Source organism: Filicampus tigris, chromosome 13 (assembly GCF_054856515.1).
Source record: "Filicampus tigris isolate MCC_2025a chromosome 13, RoL_Ftig_1.0, whole genome shotgun sequence".
Lineage (NCBI taxonomy): Eukaryota > Metazoa > Chordata > Actinopteri > Syngnathiformes > Syngnathidae > Filicampus > Filicampus tigris.
Window position 1 is genome coordinate 14793052 of NC_141229.1, and position 22775 is coordinate 14815826.

Consider the following 22775-nt stretch of genomic DNA (forward strand, 5'->3'; position numbering starts at 1 on the left):
AAAATGCGTCTCCTTTTAGGTACGTACTTGTAAGACCTTTTTGGTCCTTTATGGACCTTTGAGGACCTCGACCGCGGCCAACGGGAAATGGAAGGCTTGCTGCAGACATTGAAGCCTCTCCGCAAAAGTAGATGATAGATGATTGGATAGATAGAAAAAATGGGCTTCGGACTATGCCTAGTCCGACTTTTTTTTAAGTTTCCCGTCTAGCGTTTATCGCCTACAAAATGGGCGTCCGTTATAGACGGATAGATGGACCGGTCCATCACATAGGCGGAATGCCCAGCTCTGATTTTATATGTATAATTTGACCCTTGACCTGTGGTGAAAACTACAAAAATAGATACATGGACATGCAGACTAGCCAGTAGACCATTCATGATTTGTGTATACGGCCCTGGCAACTTGTATTGCTCTCTGTCTCTGTATATAATCCACCATTTTTTTCTCACTCACTCTTATTCCATTGTGAGCATTCTCTGTCGAACAAGTGTTGAAATGCAGAGTATCGAGCTCCAACATACCACAAGTAACAAGCAAACCGTATTATACTCCTTTGACCAGTATGCAAAGGCAAGGATGCTGAATAGTGCGAATTTTTACTATAGAAACGCTGAACTGTACCGTAACCTAATCCTTGGTGGAAATGAGACTATAAACTATTTTGTAAAAATTACTCTTAGATGACTATTTCTGTGAAGTTAGAGCTTAGCTGCATTAATTGGATGGTGTAATTAAAGACAAAATGGGAGAAGCAAATGAAATTTGCTATAAAATATTACCGTCAAATCCTTTCGGAGAAGTATCCCTCTGTCCGTGAACCTTGGGTGCAATGGCCCGTTTCCCGTACACTTGGTGGTTGTTGGTGCCTTCGAAGGCGCTGTAATCAAAGCTGGTCTTGGAGTACTTCTCCAGCTCCTTGGCCAGGTTGGATCGGGGCGTGCTGGTGGAAACATTGTTCTTGTCACCATAATGAGGATAGTCCAGTTGTTTGACAAAGCACATAGGCCTGGAAAATAAATGACGAGGGGGTGGAAGTTGGACCGAGCCACTGAAAATTGCCCAAGGGAGGGGGAGGAAATTTGGCTTAAAGTGGGCAGACTCAAAGGAAAGCGCAGACTGTTGGCAAAACTCCAGGATTGAAATGTGGAGGATGATGCTGGTAAAAGGCTTCTGTTTAAGAGAAAGGATATTCCCTGCTTTTTCCGCCGCTTGTGTATCTTTCTTAACCTCCACTGTCCATGAAAAATAAATTGAGTTTCTTTATTTCTTTTTATTACGCTTGCTATTGTTAATGGTTTTATAATTTGATGCACATAAACACTATATGTGCAGCTGCAAACCATAGCAAGGAAGCTATAAAGTACATGTTCTCATGTTTGTATTCAGTCATATCTAAGTATAAAAATGTGGATTATTTGTAATATTTAAGTATTTGCATGACTTTAAAAGAGTCTCTAGTACAGCCCTATCCCACCCCACCCCGCCCCCAAACTGCTAAACTATGACAAACTGCTAAACTATGACCAATTGCATTAAGGGAATAAAGAGATTTGTCTTCAATAGTAAGGAGACAAATGAACAGTCGCAGTCTTTTGGAAGTATTCGATGAAGGATAGAGCATGAAACAAAAAGCACTTCAAACCTGAACAGCTTAAAGAAAAATACAAGGGGAAAAGGAAGAAAACATTTCAGTGTGACAGAAATTATTTGACAAACATGGAGCTCCCTCAGTAACATAGTCAGAACATGTATCAAACCATTCATGTGAATTCATCAAATGGCAGAACAAACGCTAGTCTCTATCTTTTTATCTTCCAGTGTGAAGTTGCCAAAAGTTTTGACAGCTACTGTTGTTTGAAGACCACCTGATGAGAAATAAGAGAAAAGAGTCAATCCTACCTTAAGACTCTGTCAGAAGCCTGGTTGGGCTTGGAGCCGTCACAGCTCTGGTGTTTCTCCTGGGCCTTGGCCAGCTTTTCGGCTGCAGCAATCGGGCATCCAGACAGACTGAAATACAAAAACTGTGTCAACATTGGCACACTATAAATTCTTAAACACAATTTTGAAATGGGAAATTCTGAGCTCAAAGCATGTGTTATAAAAGGTGATAATGATAAAGATGTTAATGTGATTGTCTGACAAATTAATTCTCACATGGCTGCTTCAGAGCCTCTCTGAAATAATATTAGAGTAGCCTGTATGTTTCTTGTTGAGAAGCTCAGTATCTTTTCTCTTAAATACACTACTGTATGTAAGTTCCATTTGTCCAGAGGAACATTTGTGAGGTCAGGGATCACATGCTTTTCATCCTTAAGGTTTCTGATCTCTGATGTTGACGTTGGAGGCGTCAAGTTCTTCCACACCAAATACAACCAACACCTATGCCCTTTGCTTTGTGCGTGGCGACACTCTTATAAGTACGATCCGTTATCAAGCCCTTAAATATAAATATATTATATTATAAATACAAATATAAAAAAAAAATAAGTGGTACAATATGGTCGAATATCTGCTAAGTGTATATACAGAATAGATGTGGGAATATACCTGCTGAGGTCCTGACAACTAACTGACCAAAAGTGCCAACAGTGGACGCCGAAATCCTTAACCTCCATTTTCTTCTGCACTGGTCTGCCCAATCTAACGTGTCAGGCCTCACAAAATGCACTTTGACAGTGGCCTGAAGCCAATATGGAGCTGTGCTCATGAGCACCTGTCACACAACGCCCACAAATGTGTGTCTGTGCATAGAATGAATTTGTATCATTTCTTTTATAGCAAAAGTGAAAGTTTATGGCTCGTGTGGATGCACGTGCCTATTTGACGCCCGAGCTGTGTCACTGAGCACAGTATGGGGGCACCGTGGTCTTCCCAGGTCTGCACCTTTGCTGTCACCCCGGCTGAGTGGCAGAAAGGTGCTAATAGCTGCTGCTATGCCCGAACTCCCTGAGCATCTGCTGTGGGTGACTCCTCTTTCACTGTAACCTCACCCCATCTGACAGCAAGGCTATTTTTGTTTTTCCCTCCAAACTTGCAGATGATAGATTTCTTTTTTTTCAATTTATCTACCAGGGTCTGTTGAATGATTTACGCTTTAGCATCTATGAGCCAATGCATTGTAATCAGTGTTATTTGAAGTATGGGATCATGAATTAGAGGAACAACTTGAAGCCCTCAGAGAGTCAAGACGTTTATTGTACTAGCTAAAAAAATCAATAAGTGAACATTTGGCTACAAGCTAAAATTTAAGCAGCTAAATTTTCTTCTGGATCCAAGAGGAGAAAACGTAATATTATTCTAATTAGCCATATCTGACCCTCGGCAAGTTAAAATCAAGCAAGCAAAATATGAATGGATTTTGGCAATAATGACTGAACTAAAATGATAAAGTAGTCCTAAGACGGTTGGTCAACGCTAATGCATGCACTGCAAGAGAGTATTAGTTTACTATACTTATACTGTATGAACATTGACTCAAGGCTAGTGTAAGTGTATCAACAATATTTCTTTAGGTAGCATCTAATACAAATACGCATTTACTGTGCACTCATGGAGGTGAACCTACACATAACACTAACTTTACAATGTACAAAAAACAGTTAATTGGTTTTATTTAATTTTAAATAGGTTAAAAATAATCAATATTTATCAACACTGACTGATATTGTGAAACCTTTTTTAGCCATATCACCCAGCCCAACTAAGCACATTATGTTTAAAAAGGAGTTTAATTAATCTATTGACCAGTTTATTTGCCTTTTTCATAGTTGTGTTGACTTATTATAATATTAAGTACTGTATCGTCGCTGTCCTGTGTAAATCACATATGTCCATTTTTTTCACGTTAAAACGAAACACCATTGACGTAAAAATAAGAAAACTGAAAACAAAATGGACATGAACGTTTTTTACAGGACAGCGACGATCTGTTAAAATAATATGAACTAAATTCAACCTTTTTTCCCCAGGTTCAATAATGGGAAAAAAAATCAATAGATATTGTTATCGACCAATAAGAAATACCTATATCGTGATATATTTTTCAGCCATATCGCCCAGCCCTAGTTTCCCCTGTTTTTGTGTTTTGTCCCTCTGTATTTACCAATTATATCCTGTCATCCATCTCGTGTTACCCATGTACTGTATGGTTGTTAGCTTCACTCGGTCCCGTTTGCTTGACCTGACACTTTGGTGTTCTAGCAACTCATTTTCTTTCTACCCTTGTGTCCTGCTCAGTTGTGCCTTGTCTTGTGATGAGTATAAGGCTATATTTACACAGAAAGTTTTATTCCCTGATTTAGTGCACAAAATCATTTTTTTGTCCATTTACATGTGACCACTATCCAGTACCTCTGTGTTAACAGTGTTTACGCTACAGTTGCACTGGTATAAAAATCCACATCTTATTTCAGTCCATCTTTTGTATAGGCTTGATTTGTCCTGGTCTTGTGGTTGAGAATACTGTACAACATTTAAGTGTTTTCCTCCCAGGAATTGTACATTTTGTGTGGGTTGGTTGGGTCCAACTTGCCTTAACGATTCCCTACATTACAATCTATGATACTACTGGCGCCTAGCAAACGATGCTCAGGTCTTTATAAGAAATAAGTACAACATGTGGACTTTTAAAGATGTTGACACATTGTTGTATAACTTCATGAATGTATAGTCCTCACTATATGTTAATTGGAACATAATGACACAAATATCCCAGGTGGATGCATCGAGATTTAGATAAAATGTTTCAGACAAAAACAAACATTTCAAGAAAGAAACCAGCAGACAATGACAACAACATAAAATCCCTGATGGAGGTAATCAAACTAACATTATGATCACAATCAACACATACAAATAATGATTGGATGCAAGGAAAAGTAAAATCAAGATCTCATGTCCATATGAACTGAAATAAGATCCCACAGAAAAAAGGGACATGGATCGAGCCTGTTTCTTATGGGCAGGCTGTCACTTACCTTCTGTGGGAGTTTCTGTTGCTATTGACATGGCCGCGTCCAGTGCAGCCAGGCGTAGGACACTTAAGAACGTTCTCATACATAGCCACAACTTCATAGCGACAGGAGACAGGAGTGAGAAACACGGAAGGTTAGGAGCCCCTCGAAACCACGCATGAGTTCTATTAGTGTGTGAGCTTGGCATTATAAACATCATTAAGAAATGAGCCTGCGTGAACCCAAATGACCTCTTCTTCATTTTAATGAACGCTAGTTTGAAAGGGCAGGCAAGGTTTCCCACCATATTGCTTCCACTTATCCGAGCCTTTCAAATTAATATTCATGCAGTAGGCTCGGTCATGAATAAAAAGGAGCCATTTAGGTTCAGCAAGACACAGAAATGGAGGGGGGGAATTGGGGCCATGCCGAAAGCAGATTCAACCAACAGCAGACAATCATGCAAAACACATGTCTTGAAATCAATAGAAGATCCCTTCTCTCTGTTATTTGCGCTTTGGTATCACGGGCACGTTGTTAGCGTAGACGGCGTGGTCCTCAATACCGTTTACCATTAAAACAGTCCATAACTGTCTCACGCCCCGTGGCAACCAGCCAATTAGATTAATGATCTATGGATGTCTGAGAGGAGCTGTCGGAGCACTGCAAGCAGGGGCGCGGGGAAGGGTCGTCTCGACACCGTGGCATACGGGGCCAAACCCCATCGGCATCAGCTTCATCATTATCACCCCCTTAAACTTTCACCCCTCATCATCCTCTTTCCCTTACATACTAATTGGTGTTCGGTGCAGGTAATTGGAAAAAGCCTGCCACCTCAACTTGCCACAAGCCAATACATTATGCATATCCTAGATTTGTCCTGCCCTCTGCAAAGAGACAGGAAATTGAAACACCACAAAATAGTTTTAATCAAATTGCAAGATGGGAAGAAAAAGGAAAGGAATACAAGGACGCAAACTCTTTGTGGGAGCAAATGCATTGTGTCTTACATGTGCAAATTACTTTAAAAACTAACAATCAATTCTAACAATATTGTAGAGCGAAAAAGAAAGCTAAAATGAGCAAACGGTGAAGGGAATTAATGAATTTGAGATATAATTTAATTGTCATTTTTCACATTCCCCTAGGAGCTGTCTGGCTGCACTGTGTGATTTCCCAATTAAATGAAACCACTGCATTAATAAAACATAATCTATCCAGCACAGCAAATGCACGAGCAGCAAAAGAGAATGGTTTGTCGCTGAGCTTGCCCTGCAGGTAGTCACATGTATGACATGTTGTCTTCTTTACCTTTAAATTAGTCAAGAAAAGACTCTGTTTGTGTGAGACTATTGAGCACATATTGGCAGGAAACTAGTGATTGGCTGACGATGCAGAGACTTTACGTATGAAGCAGGTCACCTTTTAGATCACGAGACTGCACAGTCTCTGTGCTAGAATTGAGCATCCTTGAGCACCAAAAGCAAGGGCACGTACACTCGTCAACCATAACAATAGATACACTTGCACAATGTTATGAAACTCAATTCGAGAGCTGATCAGCTCAGTTTGGACTTTGGATGGACGTGGCCAGAAAGGTAAAAGGTCATGTTGTCATTCAAAATTAATATAGGTGTGAGGGAAAAATCTATTCTGAGAAGCATTGCAACCAGTCTGAATCAATTTTTATATTTCAATAACAGATTATTAAAGGTAGGGTTGCACTATTTCAAAAATTTTTTTTCTCATATATGTTCAAACTGTCTGTATGACCGGACATTGCAATATTGTTAAAATGATCATTCCTGTCTGCCTCCATATTATACCTGTTTAATTTTTTTGGGGGGGAAATAATTATTTGTAAAATTGTCGCGGCGCGACGAAAGTAGCCAGTCAGAAACTGTAGAGACAAAAGTTGTGACCCCAAAGTCTGTCAAGCATTTTCCCATGTGAGCACATGCAGTCACGGATCCATGCAAGCAAGCATGCACGCAAGCAGTCTGCCGGATACCACAGCACACAGCCTTGTCGCGCTGATAGTTTTCTTAGCTGGATTATTGAACAGCGGTTAGCAACAGAAGTTAAAAAGAAGGGATTTAATTTGCTAATGAGTTGATGGATGTCCTAAATAACCGTGAAAAGGATACTTCTCATCAGCTTTACCCTTGTTCAAATGCTATTATGCAGTGGTGGGCATTTTACACAATTTTGCTGGTCTGTCATTCGTCAGGTTGAAAGAGGAAGAGGCCAGCTTCAAATTTCTCCCACAAAATTGGCAGTATGGAACTATCCAAATTCTCTTGGTACGCTGAACAATTCTGATTTTTCTTCTTGGAGCTGCCCAAGAAATGGAAGTTGGTCGAAGTTTGTAGACGGAAACGCAAACATAAGCCCGTTTAAAATGATAGGCGGATCGTTTATTAATATTAGCGGATTGGTATTTGGTCCGGTCGGACAAAAAGGCAGATAGAAGGACAGCGGAAGGCGATAAACAGACCAGGAAATTTTTGTAAAATGCCCAGCTCTGTGAATACGCGCTTTGACGGCGACACATGAACAGAGCTCGAACTGCTCGCATTTCTTATTTTATCAAAGGCTCCAAAGTTTTCATCTTGGCCAAGTACACACTACAAATTCAACATTTATCGGAATTTACAGTTGACGAATGTCAAAAACATCACAGGCAGGAAAGCTATCATTTCAAATCCATACAATAATCTTTATTATATATTTTTTTGTTTCTGAAAATATGATGTTCTGAATTCTGAATTCCTTATATTGCATATACGCTGAACTCGTGTGCAGAGTAAGAACTTTTCTACACATTTATAATTATTACTGCATATAACTTTGCGTATACTGTTCGCTTCTAAGCTAGCTTCTGATTGGTCAGAAAACTGTCATATGCTTGTGATCAAAAAGTAGAACGTGCTATGTTTTAATGTTTTACATTACATTATAGTCACAGATTTTGTGGTGTGAATGGGTGTGTGAATGGGATGTCTGTCTTTATGTGTTCCCTGTAACTGCCCAGCGATCAAGTCAAGGGTATAGTCCGCCAATTTCATTTCAAAGAATTGTTTGAGAGTAAATGTTAAAAATTGTCAAACGTTCTGGCAGTATGTAACAAAACTGGACATCACTACGTCCTTGTTCGGTATCCTATATTTAAATGTGTACTATAGCCCCAGATTATGAATAGACAGTGAGTTTTGCTCATACTGTAAACCTATAAATGGATGTCAAACAAAAAAATACCCATCACTAATACAGAATCATCTCTTGATCAGTGTTAAGGTCAAATGCTACAAATGGGGATTTTTGTGAGCGCCCCTTTGCCAATTGTAGATGCGGTCCACAGAACAAGTGTCATCTCTGGCACCGGTGCTCTTTACAAGCCTTTTTGTAATGGTAACTAATTTCTTTGCCATTATTAAAACCCTCTTTTATTTTGATTGTGCTCTCTGTCACAGCAGATCATATCTTGAATTTCACTGGGTCCATTAATAAAACACATAAACTGTCTTTTATTGAGACGTTTGCACAAGGTGAACAAGGCTAAATAGCCATGGTGAAGTCTCAGGATTAATTCAAGGCTAATGTTTATTGCCACTTTAGTTGATATCCAATAGTGAGATATGGTACAAGCCTTTCCATCTGATGTGCCATAATTGGGTGAAGAATACAAAGAAAAGAATGTGTTTTGTGACATGGATGGCTGAGGAAGGGCTCAGTGTTATCGAGGTCTGTTCCATGGAATGAAATGAACAAAATTATCAAGAGTAGCCAGTTAATTGCAGACCACGGCAGTGGATTCTTCCGTCCTAGCCTCATAACGTAGTGGTGAATAAGCTACGGTGTACTATAGTAAGCGAAATAGATCAAGATTTTGTTTTAAATTTGTTATTAAAAATTTGATTTTTTTTTTTTGCACACTCCTAAGTTTTGGATGATAATCTTCCGCTACAGTTTGGCTGTAATGTACATCTTAAACAAAAGAAAACATCCACCCACGGTGACAATCTTGGATCTGATTGGAACATGATTATATATAGACTGCACCTGTTGACCTCTCCAGTCTGTATGTGACAGAAAAGGGAAATACAGTGGGTGCTACCTACTACGCAGAGCAAGTTTTTTTTTCACTATGTCTCCATCTCCTGGAACAGACAGTAGCTCCACTAAAATTCGCTGTCTTCTTGTAGTTGCATAACCCTTCTAAAAAGCCTATGAACCAATCAGGCAATGCAGACGTTGTACTCACATCTGCATTGTGCTTTATGAACAGAATAAAAAACTCCTTGATCTGCTATCCGAGATATGCTATAATTTCCATGCAAATCACTTCTATGGTTATTAGGTCCCACAAACACACTGCTCATAAACATCTTGGCGGAGGTAATGAAACCTTTCAGCCAGTCATGCTGTGACAAACAATGAATCCGAACACACGAGTGGACGTGACCAGTGTCTCGAAAGTGGGTAAAAGACTCTCATGCAAAAACATTCACCAACCTCTGCATTTCACAGATCAAGTCCTCATTTCATACCTCATCACCACGGCACACTAAGCAGGCAATCAGCGAACAAAACTATGGCTGCATGCAAAAGGTCACAAGAGAAGTGCCGCTGCAGGCCTTCACGATCAAACAGTTCAGAAAACACACAAACACACACACACACACAGCGAGTCAGACACAGCAGTGATCACAGGGAGACGTGCAGAGTGACATGGATGGTGAAGGCCACAAGTTGGTTGCTGGTAAGAGAGCAGATGGCTTACTTTCTGGTGGCACTCTGTCTTTATGCGGACAGCCCGACAGGCTTCGATGGTGGGGGTACAAGCCGGTCACGTGACCCGTGCCGTCACAGCCCGGTGTCGGACAGCGACTCTCTTTCTTGTCTGCACGTGAAGCATCTGTGCGAAAGAAGATTATGTATTAATACAGCACAAATGGAGTTGGCTCAAGTAGCAGAGGGTCAAAGGTCAAATTAATACATTTTCTTTTCAAGTGCTCTGCCAATGGGTCTTGACTGGGTTCTCATTTATTTTGCATGTCAAAGCAAGAATTCTTTTGAGTTTAAAGAATCCAAGATTTGATCCAGCTGAGGTTCAATACCAGCTTGTTAGTTACTCATTCCTGGCAACACCCTGCCCATCACAATTTCCATCATTTAATATACTCCTAATTTTAAAAAATGATTTCTCTTTGTTGAAAGACATTTGATCCTAACCATGGGCACTCATTAAAATAGTGAACAATTCTACATTTCAACCATTGGCAGCCGTCGGAGAATATACCGTAGATTTATTTTTAAGGTCAACATTTTGTATTGATGTCCGCTGATAGTGTAGTGGTACACACGCCTGAGTTGTGTGCGGGCAGCGTGGGATCGATTCCCGCTCAGTGACAGTGTCTATGTGTGCCCTGCGACTGGCTGGCGACCAGTTCGGGGTGTAGTCTGCCTTCGCCCATTGACGGCTAGGATAGGCTCCAGCAACTCCCCGCGACCCTATATAGGATAAGCGGTTTGGAAGATGACATGACATGACATGACATTTTGTATTGCAATTATTCACTTACCGTAATCTCAAATGATTCAACATGATACTGTACTGTAATTCAATTTTTGGGGATTTACATTATTTGTAATTAGCATTGATCATGATCAAGGTGGGTGCAGATTAATACATGGTACATGGTGCAAAAACACAACAATGGACATACATACTAAATAGTAATCTGTAATATTGGAAATTTAAAATGATACTGTAGTGGATGATTGATTAAAAATCCAATGAAATACAGAATGAACAATCTATATTTATATATTGATAGAAGACAATAATTTCATCATATCATGTGATCATTATAAAGAAATATTTTGGCATGTGTTTGAACTGAGCATGAAACCACAACTGTGTTGTCGGCATATGCCTCATTTGTTTACTGAAATGACACAGTGACATTTCCAAACCTTTTCTGTACAACAGTAATTGCAGTGACATGCGACAAGTTTTTAGTCTTCCAATTGTGTTCTCTTCAACAACTGATTACACGGCACACAGACATCCATTCGTGTAGTTTCTCCAAACCCAGATCATAAATGAAACCACCAAACCAAAGTAATGTTAAGATGTGCAAACATCTTTCCATATATTCTTTGTATGAGACTTTCTCACAGCAAGACCAAGTCAAGGACTCAGAGTTGACTTTGGATATGAAGTCATGAAGTGACAGTATACATCTCCTAACTGCAGGAAAACCTGATAATGTGTGTGTGTGTGTGTGTGTGCTTTTTTGCAGAACTTCACAGGATAAGCAACTTATCAGCTCGCACAACCAAATAGCAACAATATGAGAGAATGAAATGTTCATTAGGCACCAGTATTTGAGTAATACGAGGGAGTAGGTGGTGGCGGTATTATCGCGTGCTACAGGCAAACTGATGCGTGGCTGATTAAAGATTTGAAACTCTGCAACTCCTAAGGCACTAAGTGACAACCCCACAAAAACCCCAGAGGGTATGAAGTAAGAACAAAGAAGAATAGAATCGAGTGAGGAGTAGGGTTAAGAAGAGGTGACATAGAGCACACCCACTCATTCACCCAAATAAAATCAGCGTGTAGAGGGTGCTGCGTGTTGTCATTCTGTTTCTTCGTATTCTGTCTGGCTTTGATATAAACCAGCATTTTCATCATTTGGCTTGTTAAGAATGACGTCTTTTGAGTCTGTGGCTGTTAGCATGAGATAAAATACAAATGAAATGTTTCTAATTGCATGCCCTGTTATACATACGTTTCGTTGCCAGCCTTTTCTGAGTGGGATCAGCTGAGTGGAAGGCATATTAGAAGGAAGGGATATTGATTGCGGCTTGGGAGGGGCTGTGTTTTGCATAGCAAATGGCTTCCATTACCATACCATCTCTGGATAATTAATGTGCAGTCAGTGGGCCTGTTGTTCCTTATCGGTCATTCGGGTTCTCCTCCATTCTCATCTTAACCTCATGCTTCTTTTGCCGAACTGCGTTCATCCCTGACCCACTCTTCCCCAACTCAATCTCTTCACCACGCTGTGTTTTATAAATCACGCACAGGAACCCCGGCGAGTGAGTGTCTGCTACTATCGTCTATCTGCTATCAAGATTATTATCAGCCTTCCACTAGTTATTCCAGCATCATTCATACACCGAGTCTGCAGAAGACTCTCAAAATTAACATTTGTGTGGCATTTACGTTGCAAGATATACCTGCTGAGAATTGTGTGGCATTTGAGGTTTAATACCACCCTGCTGTGAATTAGCATGCTCTTATTTGTGTGTCTTGTCTAAATATCGTGTGTGGGGAGAAATAATTTAGCCTAATTAAGGCTGAATATTGCTGCAGTAAAAAAGATATTATGAGTGGAATAATTTGGACTGAAAGAGGAGAACTGCATTCAAACCACCCCGAATGAGTGTTGCACTTGCTCTTTACAATCCTTAGCTGCACAAAGCCAGCCCAACCACCACACGTTTTTTGTCCTTCTGTGGGCTCACTGAAAATCTAACAGTAGTGTGTAAGCATAGTAAAGGAATGTATAAATTAATTCTCTGCAAAGGATGCAAGCCTTCCTCTTCCCCGAGTCCTTAAAAGTTGGTTTAAAAATAGGAGGCTTTACCCCAAGCTGCATCCCAGGGATGAAATGTACGGCCCTAACAGGCCGTGCAGATTGCCATTACTTATGCCTGACAAGCCTACCCTCTGATGTTTCCATGCTGGCCTATTTTAACAACATAAGCTGCTGCTACTGCTCCTGCTGCTACCAAGTTTAAAATTTTCAAATTGGCTGCAATAGGCTTGGATGGCTTGGATGGCAAAGGATGGCCGGTAGAGAACAGTGTTCGGTATTATATACATACTGCATTTGAGCATAATGAGCCCTCATGTGTGGAGTCTGCCTGTTCCCCTTGCACTTTGTGTTTTCTCACGCATTCCAAAAACATGCATGCATAGGTTAATCGAAAAATCTAAATTGAACAAATGTGAATGTGAATGGTTTTTGGTCTTCATGTGCCATGGAATCGACCCGTCCAGAGTGGACCCCACCTCTCGCCCAAAGTCACTAAGGATAGGCCTTCACTCCTCCATGACCGACAGACAAAAGTGGCGTCGAAAATGGATGAATGGAATGATTTATTGTTATGTTTTTGTCATTAATTTTAGCTCATAGTACTGTAGTTCAGAGTAATTGCAATGTTTTATTTGATAACCTCTTAAATATTCATCCAACCTTTCGTGGTTTACTGTATTGCAGTATAGAACTGAACCACATGCTACTGAGTGGTGCTTCTCATATTATAAACCAGATTGTAAAATGTTTCCATGTCCGTGTCAAATTAAACGTCAAGATTTTTCTTTGTAAAGAAGGCAGGATTTAAAAGAAATATTGATTCATGCCTATTTTTATTCTTTTTTGGGTTTTGTATCATGTTGCACCTAATGAAAGCGTTGACTGCACATATGCTTCTTGATAGATGCCACTCTTCTGAGCATGCCAGTGTTCCACTCACCTTTATGATAGAAAAGCTTCTTCATTCCATCAGGGAGTCGTCCTTTCCGCTCAACCGCATAGGCATGCCGTGAACCGTGGTCATCATGGCCATATCTCACGCCATCTCTCCTCGCTGCGTCCGCCTCCATTTTATCCCGCAGTGCCTTTGCGCGTTGGGACTCCAGCGCAATAGCCTTTTCCAACAAGGAAAGGTTGCCCTTGGTCATGTCAAACACTTCCTCGGACCTGTCTGACGTCACAGAGGCCGTGTCTTCGTCGAAGTCCCGGTGGTGAAAACGGTCCCCTTGCACGCAGCTGGCGAAGGCCTTGGATCGCGGGCTCAGCTGCTCCTCAAGCTTCAAGAGATTGTCCATGTCAGAATAGTTCCTGTCCAGTGCTCGTCTGTCATCCTGGCTATGCTGGAACTCGCCATAGCCGTGATGTTGGGGCTGCTGGTTCATGTCCCCGCATAGGTAATGATTCTGCTGGAATGACCCGTGGCGATCTGTGGGCTTGGTTTCACTAAGTTTCCGAGCAAGATCGAAGCATTGATTCCGTAGGCACTCCAGACTGCTTAGACAAACTTCCTCATCACTGTTTTCGAATTGTCCGTTACCGGTGGTCTTACTTAGTCCATTACCACCGTTGTGCACACTTAGGCCGTTGTGGGAACAGTCTCCGTTTGCAGCATTGCCTTCCACATAGTCCTGTCCCTCTAAATTGTCCGACAACACAGCCCCATGTCCTTGTGCCAGGAGTTTGAGCGAGTCCACAGTCTCTCTAACCACGTCACTATGAACGTCCAAACTCAGATCATGTTGAATACCTGTCGGTGTTTCCTCGCTCTCTTCCTCTTCTTCGTCTTCCTCCTCCTCTTCCTCCTCTTCTTCCTCTTCCTCCTCCTCTTCTTCCTCCTCCTCCTCGTCCTCTTCTTCCTCTTCCTCCTCCTCTTCCTCTTCTTCCTCTTCTGCACTATGAGAAGAGTTGCTGTTCATCTCTGACTCCGTCATTGCCCGGTTGGCGGCATCTTCTGCGATCTTGCCCAGGTTGAGCAGCGACTTGGCCACAAGCTCGTCATAGTTCTCGTACTCGTCGTTGTTGTTGTCGTCCTTCTCCGCTGTGGGACCTGACTTGGCATTGCCGCCACCTCCACCTTCGCCTCCATTGTTGCCCTCACCACCACTCATCAGCTCCTCCTCTGTTCAGAAAGAAAGAATATACATCTTTTAATTTCATTTTTCATCATCCTGTTTAACCAGATTTCTGGGCTTGGTCCCTCTCTATTGGATATTTGCTTCCACTAATAATGTACATTGAGAGTTTTAAAAGCAGCTTGTGTTCTGAACTGTGTATCAGCACTGGAAGTTAGATTGCAGTTTGAGATTATTCAAGGAATAGATGTTCTTGAAATGTTGTGAAGCTGCTTTCTTTACCCTTAACGTAATTTTGAATTGTAATCATAAGCGCGATGGCTAAAGTTACTTCCCATTTGGAAATGACTATTTATACATTGTTTCATTCAGTGTATGTCTGAACACTTTATTTTATTTTTTTACACCAAAAATTTAAGAATTACTCGTATAATCTGTACCCCTGCTGTAGGCAGACGGCAATAAACGGCCCGCATATTTTTAGTAAAAAGCCCAGTTCTGGTAAAAAAAAAAAATGTTGCTTTCGCCAAAGTCAGGTGAATGAACCACTATGCCATCAATGACATTTGTAGATAAAATAATAATAGTGGTCGCTGTCAACATTTATGAGGATGCATACAATAACAGCTAGCCTTTTCATTCGCTTCGCTTCAGAGGCAAATTAGGATTCCCAGGTAGTGGATAGAGTACCCCAATGTCGCAAATCCTCGACTTCATTCTGACATATACATAGCATGTTAAACGCTTGAAAATATTCCCCCTCTTATCTGACCATTGCTTAATCACCTTTCAATTCATATTAAAGGACTATACCCCAGACAAAATTGAATCTTCTACATTTCTATCAGGAAAAAATGTGAGTTGAATTAAGATGGCTCTTGCCCGCATCTTCAACCATGTGCCTTTTATCAGCCATTTCAGACACAAACAGTCGCAGTACTTGTCGACCTCAAACTGAGTAGCTTGTGGGCAGTACATTTACCCTACAGCGAAAAATGTGTGTTTCTGTTGCACCGCTAAAACTAATGCTACGTTCCCACTACTTCAACCATTTCAAAGTGATGCCACAAAGAGTCAATGCAGACAGCGCGCTGTGGCGCGAAAGGGGGACGAGGGAGCGCAAGGCGAAGAACAGGCAAAACACCTGACATTGTAATACAGTATTTACACAACATGATTGCGTAGAAAGTCATACTACAAAATATAATACGTCAGGGTTAAAGCAATGCATGCATGGTGTAATTTTTGTTTAGATAGATAATATAATAAAATACATTTTATTTATTTAGTTGTTTATTTATTCATTCATCATTTGATTTTTTAATTTAGCCTTGAACCACTGTTAACATAACAAATCCATTCTATCAACCTGAGGGTAAAATACAATAAATAAATAGAGTTGAATGGTACTACTTATTGATATTATTTTATACTAATTATTATTATTATTATTATTATTATTATTATTATTATTATTGTTAGGTGGCACGGTGGACGACTGGTTCGCATGTCCGCCTCACAGTTCAGAGGTTGTGGGTTCGATCCCAGCTCCGGCCTCCATGTGTGGAGTTTGCATGTTCTCCCCATGCCTGCGTGGGTTTTCTCCGGGTACTCTGGTTTCCTCCCACATTCCAAAAACATGCATGGTAGGTTAATTGAGCATTCTAAATTGCCCCTACGTGTGATTGTGAATGTTTGTTTGTCCCTGCGTGCCTTGCGATTGGCTGGCAACCAGTTCAGGGCGTACCCCGCCTACTGCCCGAAGACAGCTGGGATAGGCTTCAGGACCCCCGCAACCCCCGGATAAAGCGGTATGGATAATGGATGGATGGATATAATTATTATATTATTATTATTATTATTATTATTATTAATAACATCAGTATTTTCCGCATGCCCTGCTGGTTTGGACGCGCGGCACTAGGCACCAACGCTGTGTCCTGATAACTGATGTACACTACTCATTGAGTAGTTTGTTCTGTGGTCATGCATTATTTTAAAATAATTTTCCATTTTATTTTATTAATTTCATATAACAAATATTTGTTTCAGGGCGGCACGGTGGTCGACTGGTTAGCACACCCGCCTCACAGTTCAGAGGTCGTGGGTTCGATCCCGGCCCCGGCATCCCTGTGTGGAGTTTGCATGTTCTCCCCGTGCCTGCGTGGGTTTTCTCCGGGTACTCCGGTTTCCTCCCACCTTCCAAAAACATGCATGGTAAGTTGATTGGACTCTCTAAATTTGCTCCTAGGTGTGATTGTGAGTGCGGATGTTTGTCTCTGTGCGCCCTGCGATTGGCTGGCAACCAATTCAGGGTGTCCCCTGCCTACAGCCCGAAGACAGCTGGGATAGGCTCCAGCACGCCCCGTGACCCTTGTGAGGATAAGCGGTATCGATAACGGATGGATGGAAATATTTATTTCCATTTTCAGGTGGCAGGATTTCCATCCACGCGCTAGGCCTCCGCGCTATACTATATGCCTCCAAGGATAACAGTCTTTGAAGGTCAAGGTAAAAAAATCAGGCTTTCTGTAATTAATCATTGACTTTATTTACATCATTTTCCAATTTTTCTTTAAATGTTAAATCATACAATAAATGCACTTTATTACTTTATTGCTCTTTCATAAGCTAAAGTGCCAAAATTAAATAAAGCTGTCATTGAGTATTTGATTAATTTGTGTGCATCTGTGACCCTATAGGCTACTATTTTAATGAAATATACCACTGCTGTCATCAGTAATAATAATAATACATATACAACAGCAACTAAATGAGAGGGAGAGAGGTAGGGAGAAAGAGAGAGAGAGAGAGAGAGAAAGAGAGAGAGAGAGAGCGAGAGACACACACACACACACACACATTTTATATCCTGATTGATCCACTGTAATGTGAACAACATAAGTCATTTTTTGGGGCGGGGCCGCATCATGAATTTCTATTGAACATGCGGTGGCATTTTTATTTTTAAATTAAAAGAAAGTCACAAATATAAAAAGCTTTAGTGTCTTCCGCCAGACTTTTCATGTTTGGGTAGCTCAGAGTGCTAAAGTGTGAGCTAAACGTACAAGATAGTGTAGCAGCACAACACAAGTATTAAAAGGAACAGAAAGCGGACATCGCAGATCTGCCTCAAGTCGTGTTGTAAGCTGCAGTCATCCACATCGAGAAAGCGGCGAAATTCACGAGCAGTTGTGTGCTTCTTGATGGTCCGGTATACTGGTGGGACTTGTGAGACAACAAGAATAAAGCAGCCGCGGTTGCTGTGTTGTCCATTGATGCTTAGGAAATGAAGAAAGTAGTATTTTTCCACTTAATTAAACAAATAATGCCCCACCTCTTCTCTGATACATGCAGCGCAAGGGACACGCGAGTGCACAACTGAACACCCACGATCAAACTCGTGCAAGGCACGCCACAACTCAGTTTATGTAGCGGCCAGTGTCAACATAGCATAAAACACAGAAACCCAAACATGCTAGCTCCATGTTACAATTCCAAAACTCAGGAATAATCACAAAATGTCATTCTACGTATTCGCTTGAAAATCTTTAAGCCTGGAAAGGAAAATCTTTTAGTCTTCAAATCTAGAAAACGGCTCTCTGTAATGCCAGGGTGACCTATCACTCATCTTTGAATGAAAATAAAATTCAAAATAAATGTTTCCAGCACTGTGGGAAGTTTCGCTATATGTCTGATTTAGCCTTTACAACCTTATTGTGCTAAATCATCATCCGGGATGGATGGATGGGTGGATGGATGGATGGATATATGTATGTATGGTTGGTGAGTCGAAAGGCGAAGTTCTCAATTTACTGGTCGATCTACGTTCCTACCCTCACCTATGATCACAAGCTGTGGGTCGTGACAGAAAGAACAAAATCCCGGATACAAGCGGCCGAAATGGATTTCCTCCACAGGGTGTCCGGGCTCCCCCTAGGGTGAGAAGCTCGGTAATCCTTGAGGGACTCAGAGTCGAGCCGCTGCTCCTCCACGTTGAGAGGAACCAGATGAGGTGGCTCGGGCATCTGATTAGAATGCCTCCTGGACGCCTCTCTGGTGAGGTGTTCCGGGAATGCCCCGCCGGCAGCAGGCCCTAAAGACAACCCAGGACATGCTGGAGAGACTGTCCCCCTGCTGGCCTGGTAATGCCCTGGGAATCCTTCAGAAGAGTTGGAAGACGAGGTTGGGTAGAGGGAAGTCTGGGCTTCCCTGCTGAAGCTGTTGCCTACGCGACCCGACCTCGGTCGGATAAACCGAGGATAATGGATGGATGGATGGATCAACAACATGTCGATTAGTGCTGGCCTTGGTCTTAAAAAAGTCAATCTTGATCCAGATATTTAGCCATTTACACACCAATATCCACCCACCCAAGATTCTCAAGAAGCAGTTAGCAAACAATTACTTGACGTTCAGTGAAACGATTTATTTAAAACTCTCAGTCACGGTTTAGAACGTATCATAGCACTGAAACTTTTTCCAACTACCTCCTTGTTGCTTCAGACAAAGGTCTTGTTACTGTACTTGTCCTAGACTTAGTATGGCATTGCATTTGACCACCACATTCTAATGCAGCAATTAGAAAATGTCATTGGTATTAAAAGAATGGCCTTAAAATGGTTTAATAGGCTTAAACTGGTAACTGGTAACTTCTATTTGTGTGTGTGACTTGGGTTGAAGTTAATGCTAAATGCAAAGGTTGCCTTCATTCTCTTAAATTGTCCTCTTTTTTTTCCGTTTCACTCGTAGTAACAAGCATGGCTTTAAAAACTTTATGAAGCTAGCAAATCTAATTAGAATAAGAATAAGAATGCCTTTATTGATCCCACAGTGGGGAAATTTTCAATTGCAGGTGATTTGGATTTCTTCTCCATTACAAAAGCATGCATATTTAACATTCATAAGACAGAAAACGCACCAAACAATGTATAAATATATCTTGTATTTTTAGTATATTATATAAATATGCGGGTGATCGACTGGTTAGCACATCCGCCTCACAGTTCAGAGGTCGTGGGTTCGATCCCGGCTCCGGCCTCCCTGTGTGGAGTTTGCATGTTCTCCCCGTGCCTGCGTGGGTTTTCTCCGGGTACTCCGGTTTCCTCCCACATTCCAAAAACATGCATGGCAAGTTGATTGGACTCTCTAAATTGCCCCTAGGTGTGATTGTGAGTGTGGTTGTTTGTCTCTGTGTTCCCTGCGATTGGCTGGCAACCAATTCGGAGTGTCCCCAGCCTACTGCCCGAAGACTGCTGGGATAAGCTCCAGCACGCCCGCGACCCTTGTGAGGACAAGCGGTATAGATAATGAATGGATGGATATAAATATGCTTTGTGGTTTTAGAAATGCTGTTGACAGCTGTGTAGAATGCTGAAAGTCATTTGGATATTTTGACACTCATTCTGGTGTTTAGTATTTTATTTGTTTATCCTTTTTATTGAGGGTGATTCTGCTTAACAATCAGTTATCTTTGTCTGAGTATATGTACCCTTTTTTCCTGTTGGGCACCACTTGCTGTATTTCTGTCTTATTGATCAAATTAGTCATATTCAGTTAATCAAAGTATTCAAAATGGGCATTGAAAATAAATTGATAAATTGATTGGATTTATTCTCTCCCAACTAGGCATTTTTTCTCTTGTCTGTCCCCATTACTACTACACTACTATCTACTGCGACAACAACCCATGCTACTAATCATAACAATAATACTACTTCTAATAATAGCAGCAACAATAAAATCTGCATTTAAAACATTATTTAGTGGTCCAATGAAAGAAAAAAAAAACCTCTCAGACAATTTGGACTTGGAAACCTTGACAAAATTTGGCCCTCAGTGAGAACTAATCGGGGAACCTTGATTATGATGCTCAATGTGGAAAGTGCCTTGATATAACTTCTGTTTTGAACTGGCGCCATATACATAAAAATGCCTAGACGTGACAAACAAACATGCAAACTACGAGATGCCAAGATTGTCCTTAAAAAAATGTTGCTTTATTTTTAAAATTACGATTTCAAAACAATAAAATTGACTTCCTTTGCGGTTTTCATCATTTTAGTTCTTTGTGCATCTTACAGTGATAGGCATGTGTCCTGTGTTGCTGTTACAGGAACAAGCATTTGTATAATGGCCTAGTTGATAGTTGCTGGATAGAAAGTTGGTACCTGAGTGTTTTGTTTTCAAGTACTGCCACTGGTTGACATCTGTGCACTCATTGAATGCATACAATCAGAAGAGAGACATCTGCTGTGATTAAAGATCACAGCTTTCCTGAATTTTTTCATTACCATTTTTAAGTTTGAACAGATGCTCATCCACAAATTTTAAAACAATATTGCTGACTGCTTTTACAGTTTTAAACAATCAGCTTCTTGAAACTGTTCAAAACGTCATCATAGATGTGTTTTCTGAAACGTAGTTGGTGAAATTAGTATCAGTGTTCTCACATACGTACACATGCATTTGAGTGTGTACTGTATGTGCGTGCATGTACACAGACCTACAATATTCTAAGAGGACCACTACGTATTGCTACTATATGGCTAAGGAGGGAACTGTCACAAATGTGCATATTTATATTTATAGTCGCATATTTTGACAGAACAACTTTTCTAATAGAAGCCTCTTGCACTGGTGGGGTTTCATTTTCGATGGTATGACCCATGGCACAGGGATGCAATTAGAGGAACAATTACAGTACACAAAAGGGATGTGGAAGCGAAACAGATTAAGGGAGGAAACGGGACGCTCTACTGCCATGAATTGGTTTTGGATTAGCTACAGAGATGTACATGCCACAGAGGAACACAGCAGAAGCTCCAGGATGTCACCTCTATTACGTTTATGTGATTGGAATCTACAATTCGGAACCGCTGTCGTGGGGGGTAATGTGGAGCATAATACCGATGCATATGGTACGATTTCTTTAGCACTTCTATGGGAAAATGCCAATTAAAATGCTGTAAGGTATTCAATTCTAATCAGGCAAATTATATTATGATTACAGAGCTCAGTGCTTAGAATGAGTGCGAATAACTTGTGAAATGCAGTGTGGATTGTGTATTAAATGTTTGCTGGTAAAATATGGTCAGTAAGGAGCCAGTTTCAGTGTTGAAGGCTAGAACGGGATGTAATGAATCAGTCTGTGATGGTGTTTTCACATGTCTGCAAGAAAATAAGAGCGCGGCTGCTCAGGCATCAACACTTTGGGTGGGTAGAACTGAGCGTCAAACGGGGTTAACACACTCCCCCCTCAGAGCCTCACTCTTAATTGGACTTGAAGGCACTGTCAGGTCCAATCGCGATGCGGGGGTGCAAAGCAGAGTCTGCTGGAGAGAAACCTGCCAAATCTGGTGTTAGGCACGTCAAAGAAGATGGGGGGGTTGAGGGGTTGGCAGGGGCCAACGTATGGGCCAGAAGTCTCCCGAATCCCAGTCACAAAACTAACTACTTGGAGCATCAGAGGGTGGTGGTTAAAAAAGCGAAGTGAGTTGGTGGTTAGCATTTCCGACTCACAGTTAGCAAGTCTGGGTTCGAGTCTATGTTTGGGGGCTTCCTCAGCATTCCAAACACATACATGTTAGGCTAAATTAAAGCTTTAAAAAACAGGCCTGGGGGCTAGATCCGGCATGTCACATCATTTTATGTGGCCTGCAAATCATCCACCGGTACTTCATGTTTCTTGCTAAAATCTGTATCGAAACCAAAAATTTTATTCATTTTTAATAACATTGAGATATTGAAAGTGTTTTTGCTAGTAACCCATTTTTTTTAAATACAAGAGTTGAACTATTTATTTGAATTTTGATTTCAAAACTAATTAACCATCAATTTTGATGCAGCTACTGTATATAACAATATGACAATTTGATTAAATGTTTACGTAGTTTCCCAGTTTTCTGAGGAAAATACAAGTACATTGACAAAAATGAGTTTGACACCTCTGTTCCAAAATTTAAGTTGTAACAGTGAATAGTGAATTTGATTTGGCAGTTTAGCATGATTCCTCGTCTTGAGCAGTCCCTGGACTGGTTTCAATGTTAAGATTGGCCATTTAATTCAGAAAAAGTCGTGACAGAGGTTCGAGCTGACTTTACACATCATTTAAGAAAAATTCTTTATATTGGAGG

The 22775-nt window shown here is 41.0% G+C and overlaps 1 protein-coding gene across 9 annotated transcripts in view; it reads right to left on the reverse strand.

Annotated features, from left to right (window-relative positions):
• Positions 1–22775, reverse strand: part of myt1lb (myelin transcription factor 1-like, b) — a 131332-nt gene that overhangs the window by 27332 nt on the left and 81225 nt on the right. For 7 of the 9 annotated variants that reach the window (XM_086049249.1, XM_086049247.1, XM_086049255.1 and 4 more), the window contains 5 exons: positions 13509–14687; positions 9739–9873; positions 4980–5070; positions 1903–2010; positions 783–1009 (listed from right to left, as the gene is read on the reverse strand). In XM_086049249.1, coding sequence (XP_085905375.1) covers positions 783–1009; positions 1903–2010; positions 4980–5070; positions 9739–9873; positions 13509–14687 — 1740 coding nt within the window. The remainder of the gene's footprint in view (positions 1–782; positions 1010–1902; positions 2011–4979; positions 5071–9738; positions 9874–13508; positions 14688–22775) is intronic. The other 2 variants (XM_086049252.1, XM_086049251.1) reach the window with 1 other exon arrangement.